Raw genomic sequence first — 22093 nt, forward strand, 5'->3', positions numbered from 1 at the left:
GTGGAGGTTTCTCCGAGAGCCAAAAGTTGGACTGCCATATGACCTCGCTACACCACCCCTGTGCAAAGATTCTTACACCCGTGGCCTTGCTGGCAGCTGACCTCACAGTAACAGGGAAATGAAATCAGTTGAGACATTCATCAAGGGCTGAATGGACAATGAAAATGTGCTGCATGTGCACAGTGGAAGCTAATGCTCTATAAAGAAAAAGGAAATGGGGGCTGGAGAGATGGCTCAAAGGTTAAGAGTACTGACTGCATTTCCAAAGGTCCTGAGTTCAATTCCCAGCAACCACATGGTGGCTCACAGTCATCTGTAATGAGATCTGGTGCCCTCTTCTAGCCAGCAAGCATACAGACAGACAGAACACTGTAACATAATAAATAAATAAATCTTTAAAGAAAAAAGAAAAAGGAAATGTGCCAGAAAAAAGATGAATGCCAAATAGCATACTAAATGAGGCAACACAGACTCAGACAAATACGACATATTCTCTCCATATGCGATCCTAGCTTTTAATATGTGTGATATGCATATAATATATTTATGTATGTGTGTGTGTGTGTGTGTGTGTGTGTGTGTGTGTGTGTGTGATCATAGGTCATAAAACCAGAAAGGGGACAAGATGGGAAGAAGAGGTTGTGGTAGGGGTGTTGTGTCAGATACACAGGTTATGAAAACAAAGGGGACAGCCGGGTGGTGACACACGCCTTTAATCCCAGCATTCGGGAGGCAGAGGCAGGCGGATCTCTGAGTTCGAGGTCAGCCTGGTCTGCAGAACAAGTTTCAGGACAGCCAGGGCTACACAGAGAAACCTTGTGTTGAAAAACCAAAGAGAAGAAGAGGAGGAGTAAGAGGACAACCAAAGCTGGCAGGGTTAGGAGTCGATGGATAGCGGAGAGGAGTCAAAGAGGATGGGCTCCAACAGAAAACTAGGAAAACACCGTAATTAAATCTTTTATTTTGTGTGCTATTGAAAACCAAACAAATTGGCTGGGCAGAAGTGTTAGACCCCTTTAATCCCAGCACTTGGGAGGCAGAGGCAGGCGGATCTCTTGAATTTGAGGATAGCCTGGTCTATAGAACGAGTTCTCGGATAGCCAGGGCTGCACAGAGAAACCCTGTCTCAAGCAAAAAGAAATTAAATTGATAGGTCTTTTAACCTAGTAATTCTGACTCTTGGTTGTACATATGAAAAGCAGTACGTGCGCAATGGGCCAGAAGACTCCATGGTACGCAAAGATGGGATGAATTAAGTTATATTATACTTCATAGCTATAGAAAAATCACCTCCCTATAGAGGGGACAAATCTGTGGAAGATCTCTCAGATTATGAAGTGAAACAGAGCTGAGTAGTGTGTCTGGTGGACTGCCTTTTGTGTTATTCTTAAGAGAGCCTTCATTCTTTTTGCTATGTGATGATACCTGACTGAAGGCCAGCGCTTGGGAGGTAAAGGCAGTAAGTTTGGGGCCAGGCAGGACTACACAGCAAATGATCTAAAATGAATGGATAAATGCATGCATGCATGTATGCTTGCATTTGCAAGATTGGGTAGTGGTGCCTATGTGTTCAGGCCTCCCATGACTTCTGCTTCTTCTCCTCCAGGTTGGCAGCCCTTCTTACCCAAGAAGGTCTCAACCTAAGTGTGCCACAGGTCATTGTCAGCTGCTGCTGTGAGCCCCTCACTCTTTGCCCTTCTCGACAAAGCCAGCAGGCCTCATCCCTTCTGACGTGCCTGGGCATGCTGGCTCAGGAGCACGCCTCTCACCTTCTGGATGGCCTGCCCCTCTCTATGCCGGGTTCCCCTAGACCAAGCGAGAATCCCTCAGCAGAGAAGAAGTCTCGTCCCTCCCCAAAGGACTCATCACCCCCAGCCTTCACCTCCTCTGCCTTGGCCTTCCTTAAGTCTCGCTCGAAGATACTGGCCACAGTGGCCTGCCTGCGGGCTTCCCGAGGGACAAGAGTCAGCAAGCCTAGCCTGTCTTGGAAGGAACTGCGGGGTCGCAGGGAGGCGCCTCTGACTGCAGAGAAGGTAGCTCAGGAGTGTGAGCACCTCCTGGAGCAGTTTCCTATGCTCGAGGCTGCCCTCCTGGCTGCCTGGGAGCCTCTACACCAAGCCTCGGAGCCAGGCCAGGGTCTGGCAGCCAGTCTTTGTGGTCAGGCCAGTCTCTCTACTGTGCTTCTGGGCCTGCATTCTCCTGTGGCCCTGGATGTACTCACTGAGGCCTTTGAGGATGCCTTGGTGGCCAGAGATTGGCCACGGGCCCTTCAGCTCATTGACGTGTATGGGCGCGACATGGACGACCTGAGCAGGATACGGGATGCAGTGCTGAGCTGTGCCGCAGCGTGTGGTAAGCAGGGCGCTCCGCCTCCCTCCCTGTGTCCTGATCACACTGTCTTCACAGGAGCTCTAGAGAGAGTTACTGCATCACCATAGCCTCACGTTCCTGCAACTAGGCCAAGGCTCAGAGCAGTTAGAAAACTTACCCAGGATCGTGAGTTGAGTCTAGAACCCAAGCCTGTGTGGCTTTAGAATGGGTAGCTAGAACCAGTTTCAACCTTTACAGTCCTGCATGTCTGAGTCATTGTCAGAGGTATAAATGACAATCTGGGCCCCGCCTTCAGAGGTCCAGGATGGAGTTCAAGTCGATGGTAACTGTAGGAGAGAAGTTAGCAGTCTCCTGCAGAGTACTCTAGGCCACGTGGTCTCTGTTACAGCTATGCCAGTGCAGCCCAAAGGCAGCCAAAGTCCACACATAAGGAACTGGAGCATCCGCATGCTGATGAACTGTGAGCTGGGTCTGGTGGTCAGTGCGCATAGCCCAGCACTTGGGAAGTTTAAGGCCAGCCTGCCTCAAAACGAAACAAGGGGTTAGAGGGATGGCATGGTGGGAAAAGTGCTGTTGCTGCTCGAGCGTGAGGCCCTAGATCCCCAGCAACCACGTAAGAGCTAGGTGTGTCCAGCACACATTTGTAACCCCAGCCCTTGGGGGACAGAGACGAGTAGATCCTGGGGGCTGGCTGGCCCGCAAATCAAGCCAAAGCGCATGTTCCAAGTCAATAAAAGACGCTGCTTCAAAAAGTAAAGTCTGAGGCTAGTGAGATGGTTCAGCTGCTGAAAATGCTTACCAAACAAACCCCAATAGCTGAATTTGAGCCCCAGAACCAACATAAAAGTAGGAGGAAGCCAACTCCCAAGGCTGACCTCCGCCATGACATATGTGCAGCTTTACTGACATACATATTACACACGCACGTGCACACACACACAAGCACACACACACACAATATAATAAATAATATTGCTGGAGAGATGGCTCAGTGGTTAAGAGCATTGACTGCTCTTCCAAAGGTCCCGAGTTCAATTCCCAGCAACCACATGGTGGCTCCCAACCATCTGTAATGAGGTCTGGTGCCCTCTTCTGGCCTGCAGGCATATACACAGACAGAATATTGTACTCATAATAAATAAATAATTAAAAATAATAATAATAATAAATAATATTTTTAAAATTAAGGTGGAAATCAATAGAAAATACCCAGCATCAACCTCTGTTCTCCACATGTACACACACACACACACACACACACACACACACAAGTAAATAGAAGAGATTTTCATGTGTAATCAAAATAGAAAACCAATGAGCCACAGTGCTCCACTGGAGATGTGCTGTACAGAGAATCTTTGTCGTAGCCCCAGAGCTGCCCTTTGAAAGGAGTCTGCCCCAAGAAGGGTAAGAAATTCAGTAAAAGAACTGTATGATATTAATTTCTTGGGGTCTATCTTTTCATGTCTCCAAGATTAGCTTTATGAATGAGTGTAGGAAAGAGAAAGAGAGAGAGAGAGCTACTTAGTGACAGGATATTTAGGGAATGAGGCTCGTTTACCTCCGATAACTTTCATGTAGGATGCAGAGTAGAAATCACAGGGAGCCCTCAAACCTTATTGACAGCTGAGTTTGCAAGGGCACCGGGTATGCAGCAGGACAAAATGTGGAAAGCGTCCCTTCCTTCCTTCCTCTCCTCTCCTTTGTCTGTCCCTCCTTGTCTCCCTTTAGAGAGTACCATGGCTGTGACAGGCTTGCATAAAGAGGGACTAGGAGGAGAGGGTTTCTCCCTGTCATGTAATATTCCGGGTATAAGACCTAGCTGTAGTCACATGGAATGGAAGGATCCCCCAACCCCCACAAGCTCCTGGGCCATAAAATAGAACAAAGCCCTCTTAACTGGAGCTTTTAAACTTCTTCAGGGCAGGCTTGCTGCCCCCGAACATTGCTTTGTCTTGTAGACAAGGAAGGTTGGCAGTACCTGTTTCCTGTGAAGGACGCAACTCTGAGAAGTCAACTGGCCCTGCGGTTTGTGGACAGGTGGCCCCTGGAGTCATGTCTGGAGATCCTGGCCTACTGTGTTTCAGACATTGCTGTCCAAGAAGAACTAAAGTCTGAGCTGCAGAGGAAGCTGGTGGAGCTGCGGGTGTATCAGAAGGTATAGGCTGTTGCGTCAAGAATAGAAGACAGATCTCTTAGCCACTGTCCCACTAGCCCATTCTCTCATGATGGGGTATTCTAGGAAACAGAAAATGTAGGCTAGGCTTTTCCTCTGTATTGGACTTCTGTTCTTACATGAATGAAAGGAGGCCTCTTGTCTAGCTCTGTGTGGTTTCTCTTATTGTTTTAAATGCATTTGCATTGAGGAAAGATAGTAGTAAAATTCATGCTGGGATGGTGTTGTAATGTCCACAGAGGTATTTTCACTTGCATGAACGAGCTTTTGTATAAATTCTACTTACGTCGTGTCTGTTCTTAAATATTATTTCTAAAGCTCGGCTAATTTCCAGAACCATTTTGAATCTTTCAACAGTGAAAGAATCTTATGGGGTGGGTTCTATCCAAGTTGAGGAGGCTCAGGGAGATGGACTCAGGGCATCCGGCTGTATAACCAGTATATAGTATATGAGAGCTTTCCCCTGTGGCCTGGAACTGAGCCTGGGGCTCACCAGGCAAGGTGAACATGGCAAGGAGGGAAGGTTTCCTTTCCATGCCTCTTGAACAGTTTTCATCCTGAGCTCAAATGCTGCAGGGAGGATGATGATTCATGGGTCAGGCTGGAAGAACTCCTTGGGTAGAGTGTTGAGGTAGAGAAACTTGGGACAGATGACCTCAGGATGTTGGACAGGCTTTGAACCTCTGAGAACCTCTTGTCCTGACTGCTGGTCAGACTCCCCCCCGATTTTACTTCTGAAGAGGTTTATTGTCACCAAACGACTCTTGTCCATTTGCTTTCTTCCCCCTCTTTTCTGAAAAATCCAAACAGCCTGAGTCTGGGGCAGAGTTCAAGGGATAGCTCTTTTCTTTTTTTTTTTTTTTTTTTTTTTGAGACAGGGTTTCTCTGTGGTTTTGGAGGCTGTCCTGGAACTAGCTCTTGTAGACCAGGCTGGTCTCGAACTCACAGAGATCCGCCTGCCTCTGCCTCCCAAGTGCTGGGATTAAAGGCGTGTGCCACCACCGCCCGGCCGAGGGATAGCTCTTTTCTTGTGGGCATGCAGATGATTTGTTCTCGGGGGAGAAGCTGCCAGGTAGTTTATGGTTTGCTCATCTTTCCTTAGGTCCTAGGTTTGCAGGATCCCCCAGTGTGGGCTGACTGGCAGACCCTGAGGAGCTGCTGTACTGAAGACTCATCGTCTGTCATGAACATGATTCTGGAAGCACAGGTACCGTTTTCCAGGATGGATTCATCTTCCTCCCCGAACCATACCACCTTAGCTGGTGTGTAGATAGAGTCCTTTGCAGGTATCGATGTCCACAGATTCTCTAACTACAGTATCATTTTTCCTTCTTTTAATTGTGAGATTTGCCAAAACACAGGGAGATAGAGAGAATAACACGTCACCATGGCATTCCCATGTGGGATTTTGTACACTGTGTGCAGAATGTTTCTACATGGACGCTCTTCATCATGAGCATCCTTCTTACTAGGATGAAGTCAAGTCTCTCATCAAATCACATGTCAATTCTCGCTCCTACTTCTAGTTGTTCCATACCCTTGCCAATTCTTTATATTGTCCACTTTGTGTGTGTGTGTGTCTGTCTGTGTGTGCCACTAGGATGGTATCTTATTCATGATTGGTCATGAATGAGAATCTCTTTCCTGTCTTTGTTGTCCATTTTGGCACTAATAGAAATGAATCAGCCTTTTAAGAGGCCAATACATATAATTCAAAATGTAGAGGCTCATTCAAACTGTCGTCCTTCATTCAGGAAACATTTAGAATATTGGTGGGCACTGTGCAGAAAGGTGGTAAGACAAAGATTAATAAGCTTAGTCCTTGCCCTTGAGTGACTCACATTTTAGGGGGGAAGGCAATGTAAGATACATCCCAGGTGGCTGTGATGTAAAATATCAAGTGGCAAAACTTAGCCCAGAGTCAGACAAGGCAAACCAAGGCAGAGGCACAGAGAGGGATGCTAGACAATGTTATAAAGCTGGATGTAGTGGTACACACCTTTAATCCCAACACTCAGGAAGCAGAGGCAGGTGGATTTATTCAAGTTTCAGGCTCTCCTTGTCTATATAGTAAGTTCCAGGGCAGCCAGAGCTATATAATAGAGAGACCCTGTCTCAACAACAAGAGCAACACAATGACAACAAAGAGAATGTTAAGCCAGGCAGCAGTGGCACCTTTTAGATCTCTGAGTTCATGGCCAGCCTGGTCTACAGATCCACTTCCAGAACAGGCTCCAAATCTACACAGAAAAACTGTCTCAAAAAAATAAAAAAATGACAGTAAATTTTTTTAGAGACTTACTTATTTTTATTTTGTGTACATTGGTGTTTTGCCTATGTGTATGTCTGTGTGAGGGTGCCAGATCCTGGAACTCGAGGTACAGATAGTTGTGAGCTGTCATGTACATACTGAGAATTGAACCCAAGTCCTCTGAAAGAGCAGCCAATGCTCTTAACTGCTGAGCCATCTCTCAGCCCTGACCACTAGTAATTTAAAGGAATTTATTGAAGGCGTATATTTCCTTCCAGGAGTATGAACTATGTGAGGAGTGGGGCTGTCTATACTCCATTTCAAGGGAGCATCTGATAAATCTGCACCATCAACATCTTCTCCACCTGCTAGAAAGAAGAGAGCATGAGAAGGCTCTTCAGGTACGCTTTGAGTCTTTATCCTTTCTATGGGGGAGAGCCGAGGTTCATCCTCAGGTAGCTTTTTTTCCTACTGAATCCTCTGCACAGTGTTTGTGATTGCAGACTTCCATGCTTCATAAACCGCTTACACTCACTTGAACTAGGTGCCCGGATCTACCTTAGGTGCCAGGGGGAGCCTCTGGGTCCTACCACAACTCATTGGTTAAGTATGGGGGCGGCAACAAATGAGTGGAGAAAGACAATTAGCCCCAAGTAAATGAGCCTCTATATTATCTTCTCCCACCACACAAGGCTGGCGTGAGAGCTCTGCAGGTCTCACCTCCTTCTGTACCCTCTGCTGCAGCTCCTGCAACGAATCCCTGATCGCACCATGTGCCTTGAGATCACAGAGAGGTCCCTTGACCAGCACCCTAGCTTAGCCACTTCACACTTCTTGGCCAACTACCTCACCTCCCACTTCTATGGAGAACTGACCACCGACCGACACCGTGAAATCCGGGCACTGTACATGGGATCTAAGGTGAGGAGGAAAGGTTTGAGAAAATGACACTCGAAGTGGGGACTGCTGGCCTCACTTCCACCTCAGAATCTGCCCTTGCCTCGGCTCTTGTGCCAGACACCTGCCGCCCTTGGCCTGTGCTGTGTAAAAACCTAACCTGGTAGCTCACCTTGTCCTAATAGGATTTGTCGCAGTCTTTCTGCACATCCTCCAGAGAGAGATTTGCCCAGTTCTCTCAAGCTGTCCTTGTGCTTTCTATGGTACATGCTATATCATTGTTTCTCAAGCCTGACCATACATTAAGATCGCTGGCCTTTTTAAAAATATTGGTAGTTGGGCTGGAGAGATGGCTCAGCGGTTAAGAGCACTGCCTGCTCTTCCAAAGGTCCTGAGTTCAGTTCCCAGCAACCACATGGTGGCTCACAACCATCTGTAATGAGATATGGTGCCCTCTTCTGGCCTGTAGACAGAATACTGAGAATACTGTATATAATAAATAAATCTTTAAAAAAAAAAAAATATTGGTAGTTGACTTTCACACCAGGCCTATTAAAAGTGGTCATGGGTAGGAACTACTTCTCTTCCAAACAGATTTGAATGTACACCTTTAAAACTGCTTGAGGGGCTGGAGAGATGGCTCAGTGGTTAAGAGCATTGGCTGCCCTTACAAAGGACCTGGGTTCAGTTCCCAGCACCCATGTGAGACAGCACGCAACAACCTGTTATTCCAAAGGGTTGGATGCCCTCTTCTGGCCTCCACATGCGTGTAGTGCATGATAGACAATCAGGTACACACACACATGCACACATAAATCTAAAATTAAAACTACTGCATGATAAACTAGTTTCTTCTCATGGAAGAGGGTCCTTTTTCTCAGTGATTCTATGAGAAAATAGGTTAGAGACACCAATAGAAGATATTACAAACAAGACTAATTAATCCAGCTACCCAGGGTTTGGAGAGAGGGGACCCTCAACTCTTTTCTAGTTCTTCTGACTTTTCATATACACTGCCCACAAACAGAACAAGTGCCAAGAAATTCATCGGCACAGCCTTATTTGAGAGGTTGTTTTTTTCTTTTTTAATTTTATTTTATTCTATTGTGGGAATTTGGGGGTTGTTGGGTTTTAGCTCTCTGTCCATTTGGTTTTGGAGCCACAGTCTCATGTAGCCCAGGCTGGCTTCAAACTCACTACATAGCTGATATTGTTCCCAATCCTCCGCCTTCTGTCTGCTGAGGGTCAGGTGCTGTCCACTGTGCTCAGCTCTTCCTTTTGACCCTTGTCACTTAATTAGTTGGGGGAAATGGCAGTGAGCAGGACAGAAGAGTGACCATATCTCAGACCTCACAGATGACCACTAAAGAACATTTGGATCCACCTTTAAGATTAGGACCCTGGAGCTGCCGGCATTGGGCAGCCTACTAGCTTCATCTTATGTTGTTCATTCTAACTCAGAGCTCTCATAGAATGATAGCATGGGTTAGGCAAAGCTCAACCATGCCTGGAGGCCAGATCTAGTCCTCAGGCTGTTTTTATAAGTCAAGGTGTATTGAAACAGGATACGCCCATTCATATGTCCATTTAAATATTCGCCTGTGCTTGCTTTCATGCAACATTGGCGGAACTGAATAGGCTAAGGGCCTAAAATCTAAAACATTTACTCTCTTACTCCTTGCAGAAAAAGATCAGCAACCACTTGTCTAGGTCAAAGTCCTTAGGACACTTCTTGGTTGTCACACGGAAGACTTAGAAGTTCAGCCTTGCTTCCCTAATGACCCCTAGCTAGCCGCATCAGGGCTCTGTCTCTGTGGCCCTTCCACTTCCCTGCAAGAAAAGCAAGATCCCATTGCTCATATACTTGTATACTATTTCTTGACTCTCCTCTGCAAACAGGTTCTTCTGACCCTGCCCGAGCAGCACCGGGCCAGCTATGCCCACTTGTCCTCCAGTCCTCTGCTCATGTTAGAGCAGCTGCTGATGAATATGAAGGTGGACTGGGCCACCATGGCTGTGCAGACTCTACACCAGCTGATGACCGGACAGGAGATCGGCTTCACCCTGGATGAGGTTGACTCACTGCTCTTCAAATATGCAGGGAAAGCCCTGGACCTCCCGTACCTTCTGAGGGGAAAACGATCAGGTGACTGGCTGACAACAATTTGACACTTAAGAAGAAATGCCTTGCTACTCTTGGGTTCTGTCTCCTCCCTTTCCTTACTAACTGAAAGGGAGATATGGTTCTTTGTTATTTCGGCAGGATCTGGAACTTAGGAGAAGGGCCAAATACTACATGCATGATGATCCTAAGGGGTGAAAAACCAGACATTGCTGAGAAAATCTGTCTGCCTTGACGGTGGCCTCATAAGTGCCATCATTTTTAGTGGGGTATGCTTCATTTCCAGCGTCATGGATATCAGTTGCCTGTGAGCTGATTCAACTTCTTCTAGAATGAAGAAAAAGAAACTAGTCTAGGTGAAGCTTCTGGCCAGCTCCCATCCTCCAGGGGCATCATTTAAGTGTCTTCCACATCTCTCTGGGCATTTTTAGATTTGTCTTGAAAAAAACATACTCCATTGTTTCATGCATCTTAAACATGGCTTGGTGTCTTTTTTTGTTTTGTTTTGTTTTTTGTGAAATTTGAAAAGGATGTATCTTTGGCTTAGAAGTTTTTTTTGTTTTTGTTTGTTTGGTTTTGGTTTTTCAAGACAGGGTTTCTCTGTGTGTAGCCCTGGTTGTCCTGGAACTTGCTCTGTAGATCAGGCTGACCTCAAACTCACAGAGATCTGCCTATCTCTGCTTCCTGAGTGCTGCGATTAAAGGCATGTGCTGCCATCCACCAGCCAGCTTAGAAGTTCTTTTACTATTCTATGTATATTGAATATACTCATGATGCCACAACCAGCAAAATTAAAACTGGTTTGCACTTGACGTGTAGCATGAGAAAAAAGATGTGTGTAGTAGGCCAGTGTTTTGTCAGCTCTTTCTCTCTCGACAGATTCTGTGATCCACCTCCAGGAGCTCGTCCAGCAAGCTTCAGACTCTGAGACCTTGTCTAGATCATCATCAGCTGAGTTCTCTGCTGCTGCTGCTGCTGCTGCTCCTGGTAAGAACTTCTTAGTCTGACTGTCTCATTCCCTCACTTCCCTCATTCCCACTTAAGAGAGTCTTCATTTTCATAATTTATGCTAGCATGGTACTTCCCAGTAGATTCAGCGTACAGTTGACTCTCATTATCTGTGACAATGTGTCTATAAAAAGCCCCTGCAATCACCGAATCAGTGAGCCGTGAACTGTTGCTCCAAGAGGAGGGAACAATATGCATATGAGCATGTGTACAGACACACATACACACACACATACAACACACACACCTCACTTAGATTATCCTATTAAAATCCAACAAAGTCATCCATTCTAGTAGATTCTGCATTCTTTGTCTCACGAGAGAAGAAGAGGCTCAGAAGTGACTTGCCTCACCAACAAGTTCCCATGTGGAATTCCAAATCTGTCCCTCTGTATGGAACCAGTTGCTTGCCCAGCCCTGCCCTGTCCCCTACTATCTCCAGACCCTTTGTCACCACCACGTGAGAGCTGAGACAAGAACCTTAGTCAGCCTCTACTGAGAACCTGAATGTCGGGTGACTGGAAAACAATCTCTCCAGTCTAGACACGTCCATAAGTAGCTGTGGACGCCGTGGGAGTGTCGATTTTGAGGTGTCTTAGTTTGATTCTAACGCAATGATAAAATACTCCCCCAAAGCAGATTGAGGAGGAAGGAAGGGGTTTCTTTACCTTACTCCTCCAGGTAGCTGGTCATCACTGGAGGAAGTGGTACAGGAACTGAAGCAGAGATCATGGAGGAACGCTGTGTACTGGCTTGCTCCCCACGGCTTCCTCAGCTTGCTTATACAGCCCAGAACTCTGCCCAGGGGTGGCACAGTGTGTTCTCTCACACACACACACACCATCCATTATTAATTAAGAAAAAATCCTGCAGACATGCATGCCCATAGGCAGTCTGATGGAGGCAGTTCTCCAACCAAGGTTCCCCACGTGACTCTAGCTTGTGCCAAGATGACAACCAACCAGCACAAGAGTATCGATTCTGAAGTTACACATTGAGTGAATAGATGGCGCTGTAAATACAGAATCTGTTCATGATGAGGATTAGCTAGATTTAGCCCTCATGAAGATTTCGTTGCCCGCACAAGGGACAAGCTCCTTGCAGGCCTCAATTCTGCTTTGCTCGCCGCCGTTTTCAGCACCCTTCCTTCCCAGTCTCCAGCCCACTGCACAATGGCCCTTATTCAGAAAAGGTTCAGCTGTTGTTTGGCCAAACAGTGAGGAGAGCCGAACTCTGGGTGCTGCTGAAAAGCACTGTGTTTTCTGTTCTCTTCTGTTTCTGCTGGTGGTGAAATTGCTCTTCTAGGCAATAAGAAGCCATAAGAAATCTCATTAGATACCGTAAAGCAAAGACCCTGTTGTTTCCTGGCCGCGCTTCACAATATCAGCAGACCTGAATGGAGGACCCAGACTCTGGGGATCTAAACAGCTTTGTGCATCTGTGTGAGGCCGCCTGAGCAGCTTTGGTGTGGGTGTGTGTGTCTGTGTGTCTGTCTGTGTGTGTGTGTGCTTTCTTGTTTCATCTGCCTATCCTTCTAATGGGTTGTTTCCCAGTAAATCTCAGATAGACATTATTTCACTTGTAGGAACGTTGTTATAAATTCCCAAAAGGCAAATGCTTTTACAGTATCCAACCACTGGGGGCTGGAGAGCTGACTCAGTAGAACATGTATTACTGTTACAAAAGATCCAAGCTCCATTCCCAGAACCCACACTGGGTGACTCACAACTGGTGGTAACTCCAGCTGCAGGGGAGTTAGCACCCTCTTCTGGATCCTGTGGCACTTGCCCTCACATGTGCGCATGCCCACACATAGACACACAGACATGCATATAATGTGAAATAAAATAAAATCCTTTTTAAAAAAATCAAACCACAATGCTTTTATTGGACTTAAGCACAAATTAATGAATGTTATCAAATATCTAGCCAATATTGAAATACCCTCAGTCATACACACATAATGTATATATACAACACATAATGTTGTTTGTTTGTTTATAGTTGTTTTGATTCTAAATTCAATTCCAAATAACATCCATGCGTGACATTTCGCTAAAGTATCTCTCATGTCTGTCTTAATTAATTGGTCAGTCTACCTCTTCATGGAGAAAACTAGGCCATTTATCCCATGTGTTGGATTTCTTTTTCTTCCTTCCTTTTTTCTTTCTTTCTTTCTTTCTTTCCTTCCTTCCTTCCTTCCTTCATTTTTTTTTAAATAGGGTTTCTCTGTGTAGCCCTGGCTGTCCTGGAACTAGCCCTGTAGACCAGGTTATCCACAGATTCAGAGATCATTCTGCCTCTGTCTCCTGAGTGTTAGGGTCACAGCTGTGTGCTACCACCCGTACCCCACATGCTAGATTTTGCTGACTTTTTCTTTATGACAATGAGAGTCTGCATCCCCTAAGTTTTTGATGCACTGGTAGTTAGATCTATTGCTTATCTCCATGTGGACTCAGTATTTTTAAATTACATTTACTTTCCTTGTTAAATTATTGAATGACTTGCCGTAACACATGTGTCGAGGTCAATTTGCAGGAGTCAGTTCTCTCCTTCTACCAATATGGATCCTGGGGATCAAGCCCAGGTCTTTAGGTTTGTCAGCAAGCACTGACCCGTCACTGCCTCCCCAAGGCTCAGTGATTTTTATTAATTGTATCTGATAGATTTTTGTTGTACATGGCCAGTGGAGGGACATACGGTGTCCCTGTCTTTCTTTTGTGACTCAAGGAGCCTCTGATTATCAACTGGCTCTATCACTCCAGGGGAGCCTTGTAAAACAGTAACATTTAGTCTTTCCTCTTCACTTACCAGCTTTTTCTCTGACTTCTTTCTCCAGGAAGTGCCTTAGTCCGTTCCCCCAGTCCTAAGGAAAGGGCTTCCCCGCAGACTCAGCCACCACTGGAGTTTGTGCCCCCAGAAGCACCGCCTGCCAGGGATCAGTGGGTCCCTGATGAGACTGAAAGCACCTGCATGGTGTGTTGCAGAGAGCGCTTCACAATGGTGAGCAGCCTTCCTCAGCAGCACTCCAGGGAGAGAAAGCAGAGGGCCAGCATGTGCGCTTGAGTACACAGTCATCTGTCCCCAAGAGGATCGTGATGGTTTCAGGTCACCAGACCTACAGCTGGGTCTGCCTTTAACCTGGCCTCAGTGTTTTCCCAGGGTCCATTCATGTAGTAGACATCCTCAAATAGCCTTAAGTTATAGAAATTCTTGTCGTTCTCATCGAATAATATAGACAGGAGTCACCAAGTCTTTAGCGATCTCATAGTTAGTTCCTGTCTTTCACAGTAAGACAGAGGCCTGGTAGTAGTTATATATGCTACCTCAGGAGAAAGAAGACTGGCTAAGCAAAGCTCTTCTTCCTGATTGAATTTTCAAATTTTTACTTGGGTTACCAAACACGGAATGTGCTAATGATGACAGTTAGCTCTAGTCAGCGAAGCTTCTGCTGTCCACACAGAAGGAGATGTAAGCTCCTAGAAGCCCTCAGCTGTGCTTCGTCAGTGTTCCAGCATCCTGTTTCCCCTGTCTCCAGCCCCCCCCCCCCCCAGCATTATGGCCATATTCAGAAGGAGCTCAGCAGCCATTTTGCCAAATGGTCGGGAGAGCAGGACTCTGGAGTCCCCTCCTAGGTTTTGCTATATTTCAGACTGGCTTAGAACTCACTGTGTATGTAGCCTAGAGTGGCCTCAGACTCTCAGCAGTCCTCCTGCCTCGGTCTCCCAAGTGGTGGGATTATCGAGGTGAGCCACCAAGCCCACCTTCTCTGTTGCTTTCTAGAGTGTCCATGCAGAAGCAACCCTTGTCAAGAGCTGTGGGTTGCAGACTGCCCAGGACTTGGAATATCTGTCCCTCAGCTGAATAATACCTTAAAATGTCAGTTTGAAAGGCTTTCATTTGTTTTGTTTTTTCTTTTCTTTCGTGTGTATGGGGGAGGGGGAGGTGTTAAGTATCAAACCTAGGGCCTTGTGCTAAGCTAAATCCCCAGTCCTAAATGTGACCTTTCTGAGGACAAGGGCTAGTGTGCTCATTCTCAGTGAAAACCCAAGCGCCTGGTATTCCTGATGAGCCATGGTTGCCCCAAACCAAGTATCAATGTCTGGGCGACAATCCCTCTTTCATCTCTTCCCTTTCCTCAGTTTAACAGACGTCATCACTGTCGCCGCTGTGGGCGGCTAGTGTGTGGCCCCTGCTCCACCAAGAAGATGGTGGTGGAAGGCTGCCGAGAAAACCCTACACGCGTGTGTGACCAGTGCTACGGTTACTACAACAAAGAGTGAGTGTCTTGCAACAGGACCCACACTGTCATGGACCACTGTTCTCTCCTTACACGGCTAGCATGCCCACTATGCGGTGTTTTGAACCTGTTACACTCGCAGGGGTGTTGGGTTTAATGTGCATGCTGACTGTGTCGTTGGCTGTGCTGTGAAATGCTTACCCTGTCAGAGAAACTTCTAGACAGGAAGTAGGGATGAGAAGGAAGTTCTTACAGGCTGGTTTCTCAGAAATCAAGACACTTCAGTCCTCAGCCCTTCCACACAGCGAGGTCACCATCTCACCTGGCCACCTCTCCTGTTTCCTGGTCACTCCTGATTCATGTGGCTCCAGCCGGATTCAAGACAACGTGTCCACACCTGCCGAGCATCTGGGCTCATTTGCTCCGGCTCCAACTGAGTAGTCGTCTTGACTTGTTACTTATGACAAGCCCTTACACTTTCTTGCATATAGTTAGCCTCCAGATAAATTTCAGAAACCATCCCTCCTTCTGGCAAGACAGATGGATGAAGACAGTGCTTGCTGACTCATGGTTGCTTTGAGGGTTTTTTTTCTACGCTTCAGAGTGAGGGTGTGGAGTGTAAGGCTCCTAGTGCATCTGGGGGAAATTCCCCATAAAAAGGAGCCTAACTTTAGATTTCATATTTTCTTTTATTTAGCAGACTTTAACCAGATTCTGTGTTCTACTCTTTAGCAATTTTGGTGATTATTTGCCACAATGAGTATTGACTGCATTGGAAGGAAGACATGCCATACACATGGTATATTTCCTGAAACCCTAACATACACTCTCTGCCTTTCCCTGCCAGGGGTAGGACAGGGATTATCCAAACACTGTCCTTATGGGGTTTAGTGAGCAGTCAGTACTGATGGGAATTCTTTGGCCAGCAGTCACTCTGCAGTAGTTCCATCACTAGGAATTACTAGTAATTCCCCCATTTTACTAGGGAGAGAGCTAATAAACACTAGGAATGATTGGATAAGTACAGTGGTGACTATACACACAGATTGGCCCAGATAGGCAGGAGAGTGTCCTGGAGGGGACCCCAGGAAATGAATCTTAGAGAATGAGGAGTTGGTAGGAAAAAAACTAAAAATGGGAAGCGGGGGGAGTACCTGCCCAGAGGTCAGAGAGGCACATCACAGGCGGAGGAAAGAGAAAAGAAATCGACCATTTGAGGAGCTGTGAGTAGGTGGATGACAGGCTAGGGTTCTGATCAGTGGATCCTGTCCTTAAAGCTGGCAGCCAAACCCGGAAGACTTGAACACTGGCATAAGACTTGGGCTTGCTCCCTGGTGCCATGATGGACTGAGGTCGGCCAGCATGTTCCTTGTACTCATTTTAAACGTGGCCCTTGGTGGCACCGGTAGAAGTTGACCAGAGCTGGTGGTGGAGCAATAGGACCTTTACGACTTGAGTACAAGTCATGAATGAAAGGAGATCATTAAAGAGGCAGTCAGGGAAGGTCTCAAGGGCCTTTCTCCTGAACTGTGAATGTAGAATTCTTTCAGCCAGAGCAGCTTCGGAAGGGTTCTTCAGCAGGAGCGGAATGGGACCAGATTTGAATTCTTAAAATCTTGCTGCAGCTGCAAGTAGAGGCCAGGCTGTAAAAGTCAAAGAAAGTTATTACAGAAAAATGATGAGATCCCCCTCAGACACAGAGCGGCGGGGGCATTTAAGTGGATATGTAAGTGATAAAATGGACAGAGCATGGTAAGAGATGGTTGTGACCAGTGTGGGAGAGCAAGAGTCAATGTGCCATTAATTCCCTGACCAGTGACTGATCAACCAAATGTCATTCACTAAGCTCAAAACAGAGAAGCAATGGTTGAGGAGTTTTGTTTTTCTTTCTGCTTCTAGTGTACCAGAGGAGAGCCCATGCCAGTCAGAAGGTAAGGCCTGATCCCATTCTCTGTGGCTCTGTTATGTGCTAGAGTTGGCTCTCAGCTGATAGCCATATGGCAACTCAGTCCTCTTGGTGAATTCACCAAAGAGAAATCTTGGCTTTTGTATCAGCTGTTTCCCTCGACATTCTTCATATTAACCTTTATCTAGGCCCATTAGCTTCCAACCCTGGGAAGGCCAACAACCAATGGATTTGGTGCTTATCTTTTAGTAGGCTACCCCATCTACCTCACCACAGCTCCCATCCTCCACTGCCCCATCATCCAATGCCTTGTCCTTACCCTGAGATTATCACTGTTAGCAATTTAACCAATGTCTTTCCATAGCAGGTTAGTGTTTGGAGTATCCAACGTTTGAGCCATGTCTTTCAGGCTTTCTGTGTGAAGCATCAGTCATGTCACAAATACTGTGACATTTGTCCCCAACCTATGCTTGGGGAAGAGGACTTGAAGTATCTAATGAGGTTTCCTAAAGAAAACAAAAAGTGAGGAAGTTACTACAAAAATGGCTTAGCGGTTAAGAACATTTACCGCTCTTGCAGAGGGCCCAGGTTTGGTGCCCAGCACCCAAACTCAGTGATACACAATTGCCAATGACTCCTAACTCCAGAAGATCTGATGCCCCCTTCTGGCCTCTGCTGGTACATGCACACACATGGTACACATAAACTCATGCAGGCACGCACACAAACAATTAAATAAATCTTTTAAAAAGGAAAGAAAAGGGAGCAAGGAGGGGGAAAGGGACTCTTAGATAGTAGGTAAATATGTGCTCGTGACGCACTAGCTTATCAGGCTGCATGGCCAGCCAGTGACTGGCATGTGATTGACGGCTCTCTTCTTAGTTTCAGACAGCTCAAAGAATGAAAGCCCTCCATATTCAGCTGTGGTGCGAGTCCCCAAAGCCACGGAGGTAGAGTGGATCTTGAGTCTAAATGAGGAAGAGAACGAGCTGGTCCGGAGTGAATTTTACTATGAGCAGGTAATAACAATAAAGTGTTACGGTCACTTAAGTTTCTTTATGACGTCTGATAGTAGAACAGGGAATACAGAGATGGATAACTACAGTCTGGTCCTTGCTTGCTATACAATTATATGAGAGCCAAAACAAGTAAACCAGTTAGGCAGAAGAGAAGGAACATCTCGGGGAATGTACAGGAAGAAACCAGAAAGAAGGGTAAGTGCACAGTCAGAGAAATGTGGAAAATGCGGTGGAAGGGGAGTGTCGAGGACAGGGGAAAGATAGAGCACAAAACTGAACTGTGCGGGGACTGGGGAGATAGCTCAGCAGGTGGTAAAGTGCTTTCTGTGCAGGCATGAGGACCTGCGTTTGAATCCCCAGCATCCACATATAAACCAGATGCAGCAACAGGTGCCTATATAGTCCCAGCACCAAAGAGGCAAAGGCAGGCAGACCCTGGGGCCTGCTGCCTAGCAGGTTCTAGCTGAATCATCAAGTTCCAGGTTCAGTGAGAATCCCTGAGTCAAAAAAAAAAAAAAAAAAAAAAAAAAGCTAGAAAACTATTCAAAAATATCCAATATCAACCTCTGGCCTCGACACACACATGCACACATAAATGCATGCACACCTTTACACATTTGCATGAACACAACACACACACTCATACAACAACAACACACTCGTGGGCCCATATTGCTAAATATCCAAGCAAAGGCACTGAGTCCAAAAATCACAGGGCATGATGAGGGCATCCGAAGACAGCACTGATGAAGTAAGGGGTAAGGTGGTAAGATTGAGAAAGACGATTTATGTATAAAGCTATGAAGCTGACGGTAAGAAATGACTGTGTGATAGTAGAAGCACCTAGGAATTTCACAAGGGTGCTTTATGGATGTTGATCTGGCAGCAGCACAGCATGTTCAGGACTTGAGGTCACTGTGGTCATCTAAGTCACAGATAAGTGATATTGCAACTGAGGAGCAGGAGACCAGGAAAAGGCGGCCACCTGTGGATACTGTCAAGAAGTAGGAAGTGAGTTCCTGGCTGACCAGGGCTATGTAGAAAGACCTTGACGCAGTGTGACACAGCCTAGCACAGCCGTGGAAGGTTGAGCTTCTGAAATGCGGCCAGCTCTGCTTCTGCCCTGCTGTGATGTGTCCAGCTTCCTCTCGCAGTGGTTTCCAGCCTTTAAAGGGGAATGGTGGTTTCTGCTGAACTGCTCTGGTCCCTAAATTCACTGTCTCTTTCTCCCTCCCCTGCCCCTGATCAGGCCCCCAGCGCCTCCCTGTGCATTGCCATCCTGAACCTGCACCGAGACAGCGTTGCCTGTGGCCACCAGCTGATCGAGCACTGCTGCAAGCTGTCCAAGGGCCTCACCAACCCGGAGCTGGACGCGGGGCTGCTCATAGACATCATGAAGCAGCTGCTCTTCAGCGCTAAGATGATGTTCGTCAAGGCCGGCCGAAGCCAGGACCTGGCTCTCTGTGACAGGTACACAGAAGCGAGCCTCCGTTCTCTTACCGGGGTGCGGCCTTTTGTCTGGCTTCCTCTTGTGACCCCCTATGGCTTTCCATCTTCCCATCGTCTCTGACAAGACACGCCGACATGCGTCTGATTTAATGTTGATGAAATATAAGTCCCTTAATCACAGGTAGTCGTCCTCACCCTCGGTCAACCTGTGTCCTTTTCTTTCCCAAAGTCCTCAAAAACAGGTGTTCATCTGCTTTCTATTACTATGACAAGACAACATGTGTAAAAGCAATTCTGGGGGACAAGGGCGCATCCAGCATACAGTTCCACATCATAGTCCATCATAGAAGGAAGTCAGGGCAGGACCGTGGAGGCGGGAACTGAACCTGCTTTGACTCCCCTCATTAAACTGACATGAAGACTCTCAATTCCTTGCTTATCCATCCACCCAGATCCCTGACTCATGAAGTGAGTCCAGCACCAGTCCCAACAGCTTCGGGATCCAGGGGCAGGAAGCCCTCTGAAGCATAAATGCCTCCCTCAGGCACAGGCCCACTCCGTCACCTCAGACAGCCACTGCTAAGCCCTATGGGCCTCTGGAGGTGGCAGAGATCAAGGAAGCCCTCACTCAGCAGGGTTCTCACCCCTGCAAGCAGTCATGGGCTTCCTGGATGGTTTACAGCACTGATTTCAAATCACACCTTCTTTATGCCCCACCCTGCATTCATATACCTTCATTATGATGATTTCTTGTCAGTTTATCCATAGGAGAGGACTCCTCTGTCCTGTCTATCGCCATACAAACCAGATGCTTCTGATTTTAACTATGCCTTCTGATAGATAAACCAAACAAACAAACAAAAACACATCATCTAGTTCAAATTTTTTCATTTTCCAAAGGGAGACTTAATAATATAAACCTTCGAATTACTATATGGCTTCGAATTGGATTTTACACACTATCCTTTCTCCTACCCAGTTCCTACCAGGTTAAGAATCACTAAAGGTATAGAAAACTGCTAAGCAGACAAGTGAGGAGCCACGGCTTTTCTGCTGTAGTTCTGAGACAGTACCCAGGAACCATAGCTGTGAACTTGCCACATCAGGCAGAATGAATGGTCTGGCCCTCTGGGCTCTGTCCTGCTAAGGTTTTTCTAATCCTCAGGTGTCAGGAGTAAGATTGCCAAAGGAGTAAGGAATAAGATTCAGTGGGCTACAAGGAAGGCCATTCTTGGCACGGAGAGAGGGTTTGAATACTAGACTAGACTCAAAAGGCCAAGGTGCCCCTGCCTGGTGCCACCTCCAGGAAATAGGCATAGTGAAACCACTGTACCAACCAGGAATATGGGTCGGTGGGACTTTTTTTTAAAGAATTATTTGTATTTTATATGTATGAATATCTTGTTTGTGTGTGCATGTGTACCATAAGTATTCATGGTACCCAGAGAATCCAAAAGATGGTGTCAGGTCCTGTGAAACTGAGGTTACAAGTGGTTGTAAGCCTTGATGTGGGTACTAAACACCAGACCCAGGTCTTCTGGAAGAGCAGCCAATGCTCTTAATTGGTAAGCCATCTCTCCAGCGCCTGAGTCAATGACTCTTGTTCTGGACTCTTCCAAGCAGGTTTCCAAAGAGCCAAGAGCAAGTGGGTAATTTGTGAGCTCCAGTATTCAATATAGAGGCCTTGTCTCAGATGGAAACCTAGGGCATCCCTGCTCAAAATAAACCAAAAGATTATATATACAAGTTCCAGACACTATCCTAAGCTCTTTCCTTTGACACACTTCATTTTCTGCTCGATAGCCACATAACAGATGAGTGAGTTGAGGCAGGCCTCAGAACTATTAAGTTGGGAGTGGGCTTAAAAGAGTCTGACTCTCGAACCTTCACTCAGAGTACATGTGCTGTATATCTCTCAAGTCTCATGATCGCACTTAACAATGAGGATGCAATAGAAACGCTTCAAGCAACAATTGCTCCAAAGCTCAACACAGCCTCATTTGCGATGCCCTCTCTCTCCCTGTAGTTACATCAGCAAGGTAGATGTCCTGCATATTTTAGTCACCGCTGCCTATCGCCATGTGCCATCTCTAGACCAGATCTTGCAGCCAGCCGCGGTGACCAGGCTGAGGAACCAGCTCCTGGAAGCTGAGTACTACCAACTGGGCGTTGAGGTGAGGCAAAGATAAAGCTTCCTTTTACCCATCTGTCATGAGTGGCCTTTGCTTAGCCTTGGGAACAGGTCTCACCATCTCTCTTTGGTTCCAATCATGGATGCATCCAGGACACAACCAACTTGCTGGTGTGCAAAATTGCAGCATGTGGATGTTGGGCAGATGGTTGGGGCAAAGGAACAGAATGGCTTGGGAAGACTCTCAGACCTGAATGTAGACACCTCTCACAGATGGAGCAATTTTTCCTCCAGGTCTCTACAAAGACCGGGCTTGATTCCACGGGGGCATGGCATGCCTGGGGCATGGCCTGCCTTAAAGCTGGCAACCTTGCTGCTGCACGGGAGAAGTTCAGTCGCTGCCTCAAGCCTCCCCTTGACCTCAATCAACTGAGTCATGGCTCAAGGCTAGTCCAGGATGTGATTGAGTACCTGGAGTCCACAGTGAGACCGCTCGTCTCCTTGGTAAGAGCAAAGCGGGCAGAGTGCCCTGTCCTGTAAGAGGCTAGGAGCAGTGAGGATCC

At 46.7% G+C, this 22093-nt stretch overlaps 1 protein-coding gene across 3 annotated transcripts in view; it reads left to right on the forward strand.

Annotated features, from left to right (window-relative positions):
- The window catches only part of Zfyve26 (zinc finger FYVE-type containing 26), a 59683-nt gene that overhangs the window by 24991 nt on the left and 12599 nt on the right, over positions 1-22093 (forward strand). For all 3 annotated transcript variants that reach the window (XM_041658417.1, XM_041658418.1, XM_041658419.1), the window contains exons 21-34: positions 1607-2352; positions 4293-4489; positions 5610-5714; positions 7037-7159; positions 7503-7679; positions 9555-9801; positions 10657-10764; positions 13625-13788; positions 14928-15064; positions 16925-16956; positions 17814-17950; positions 19200-19420; positions 21426-21573; positions 21825-22034. In XM_041658417.1, the coding sequence (XP_041514351.1) occupies positions 1607-2352; positions 4293-4489; positions 5610-5714; positions 7037-7159; positions 7503-7679; positions 9555-9801; positions 10657-10764; positions 13625-13788; positions 14928-15064; positions 16925-16956; positions 17814-17950; positions 19200-19420; positions 21426-21573; positions 21825-22034 (2752 nt within the window). The remainder of the gene's footprint in view (positions 1-1606; positions 2353-4292; positions 4490-5609; positions 5715-7036; positions 7160-7502; positions 7680-9554; positions 9802-10656; positions 10765-13624; positions 13789-14927; positions 15065-16924; positions 16957-17813; positions 17951-19199; positions 19421-21425; positions 21574-21824; positions 22035-22093) is intronic.

Source organism: Microtus oregoni, unplaced genomic scaffold (assembly GCF_018167655.1).
Source record: "Microtus oregoni isolate MIOR12 unplaced genomic scaffold, Mior012 000009F_ref0000495, whole genome shotgun sequence".
NCBI lineage: Eukaryota > Metazoa > Chordata > Mammalia > Rodentia > Cricetidae > Microtus > Microtus oregoni.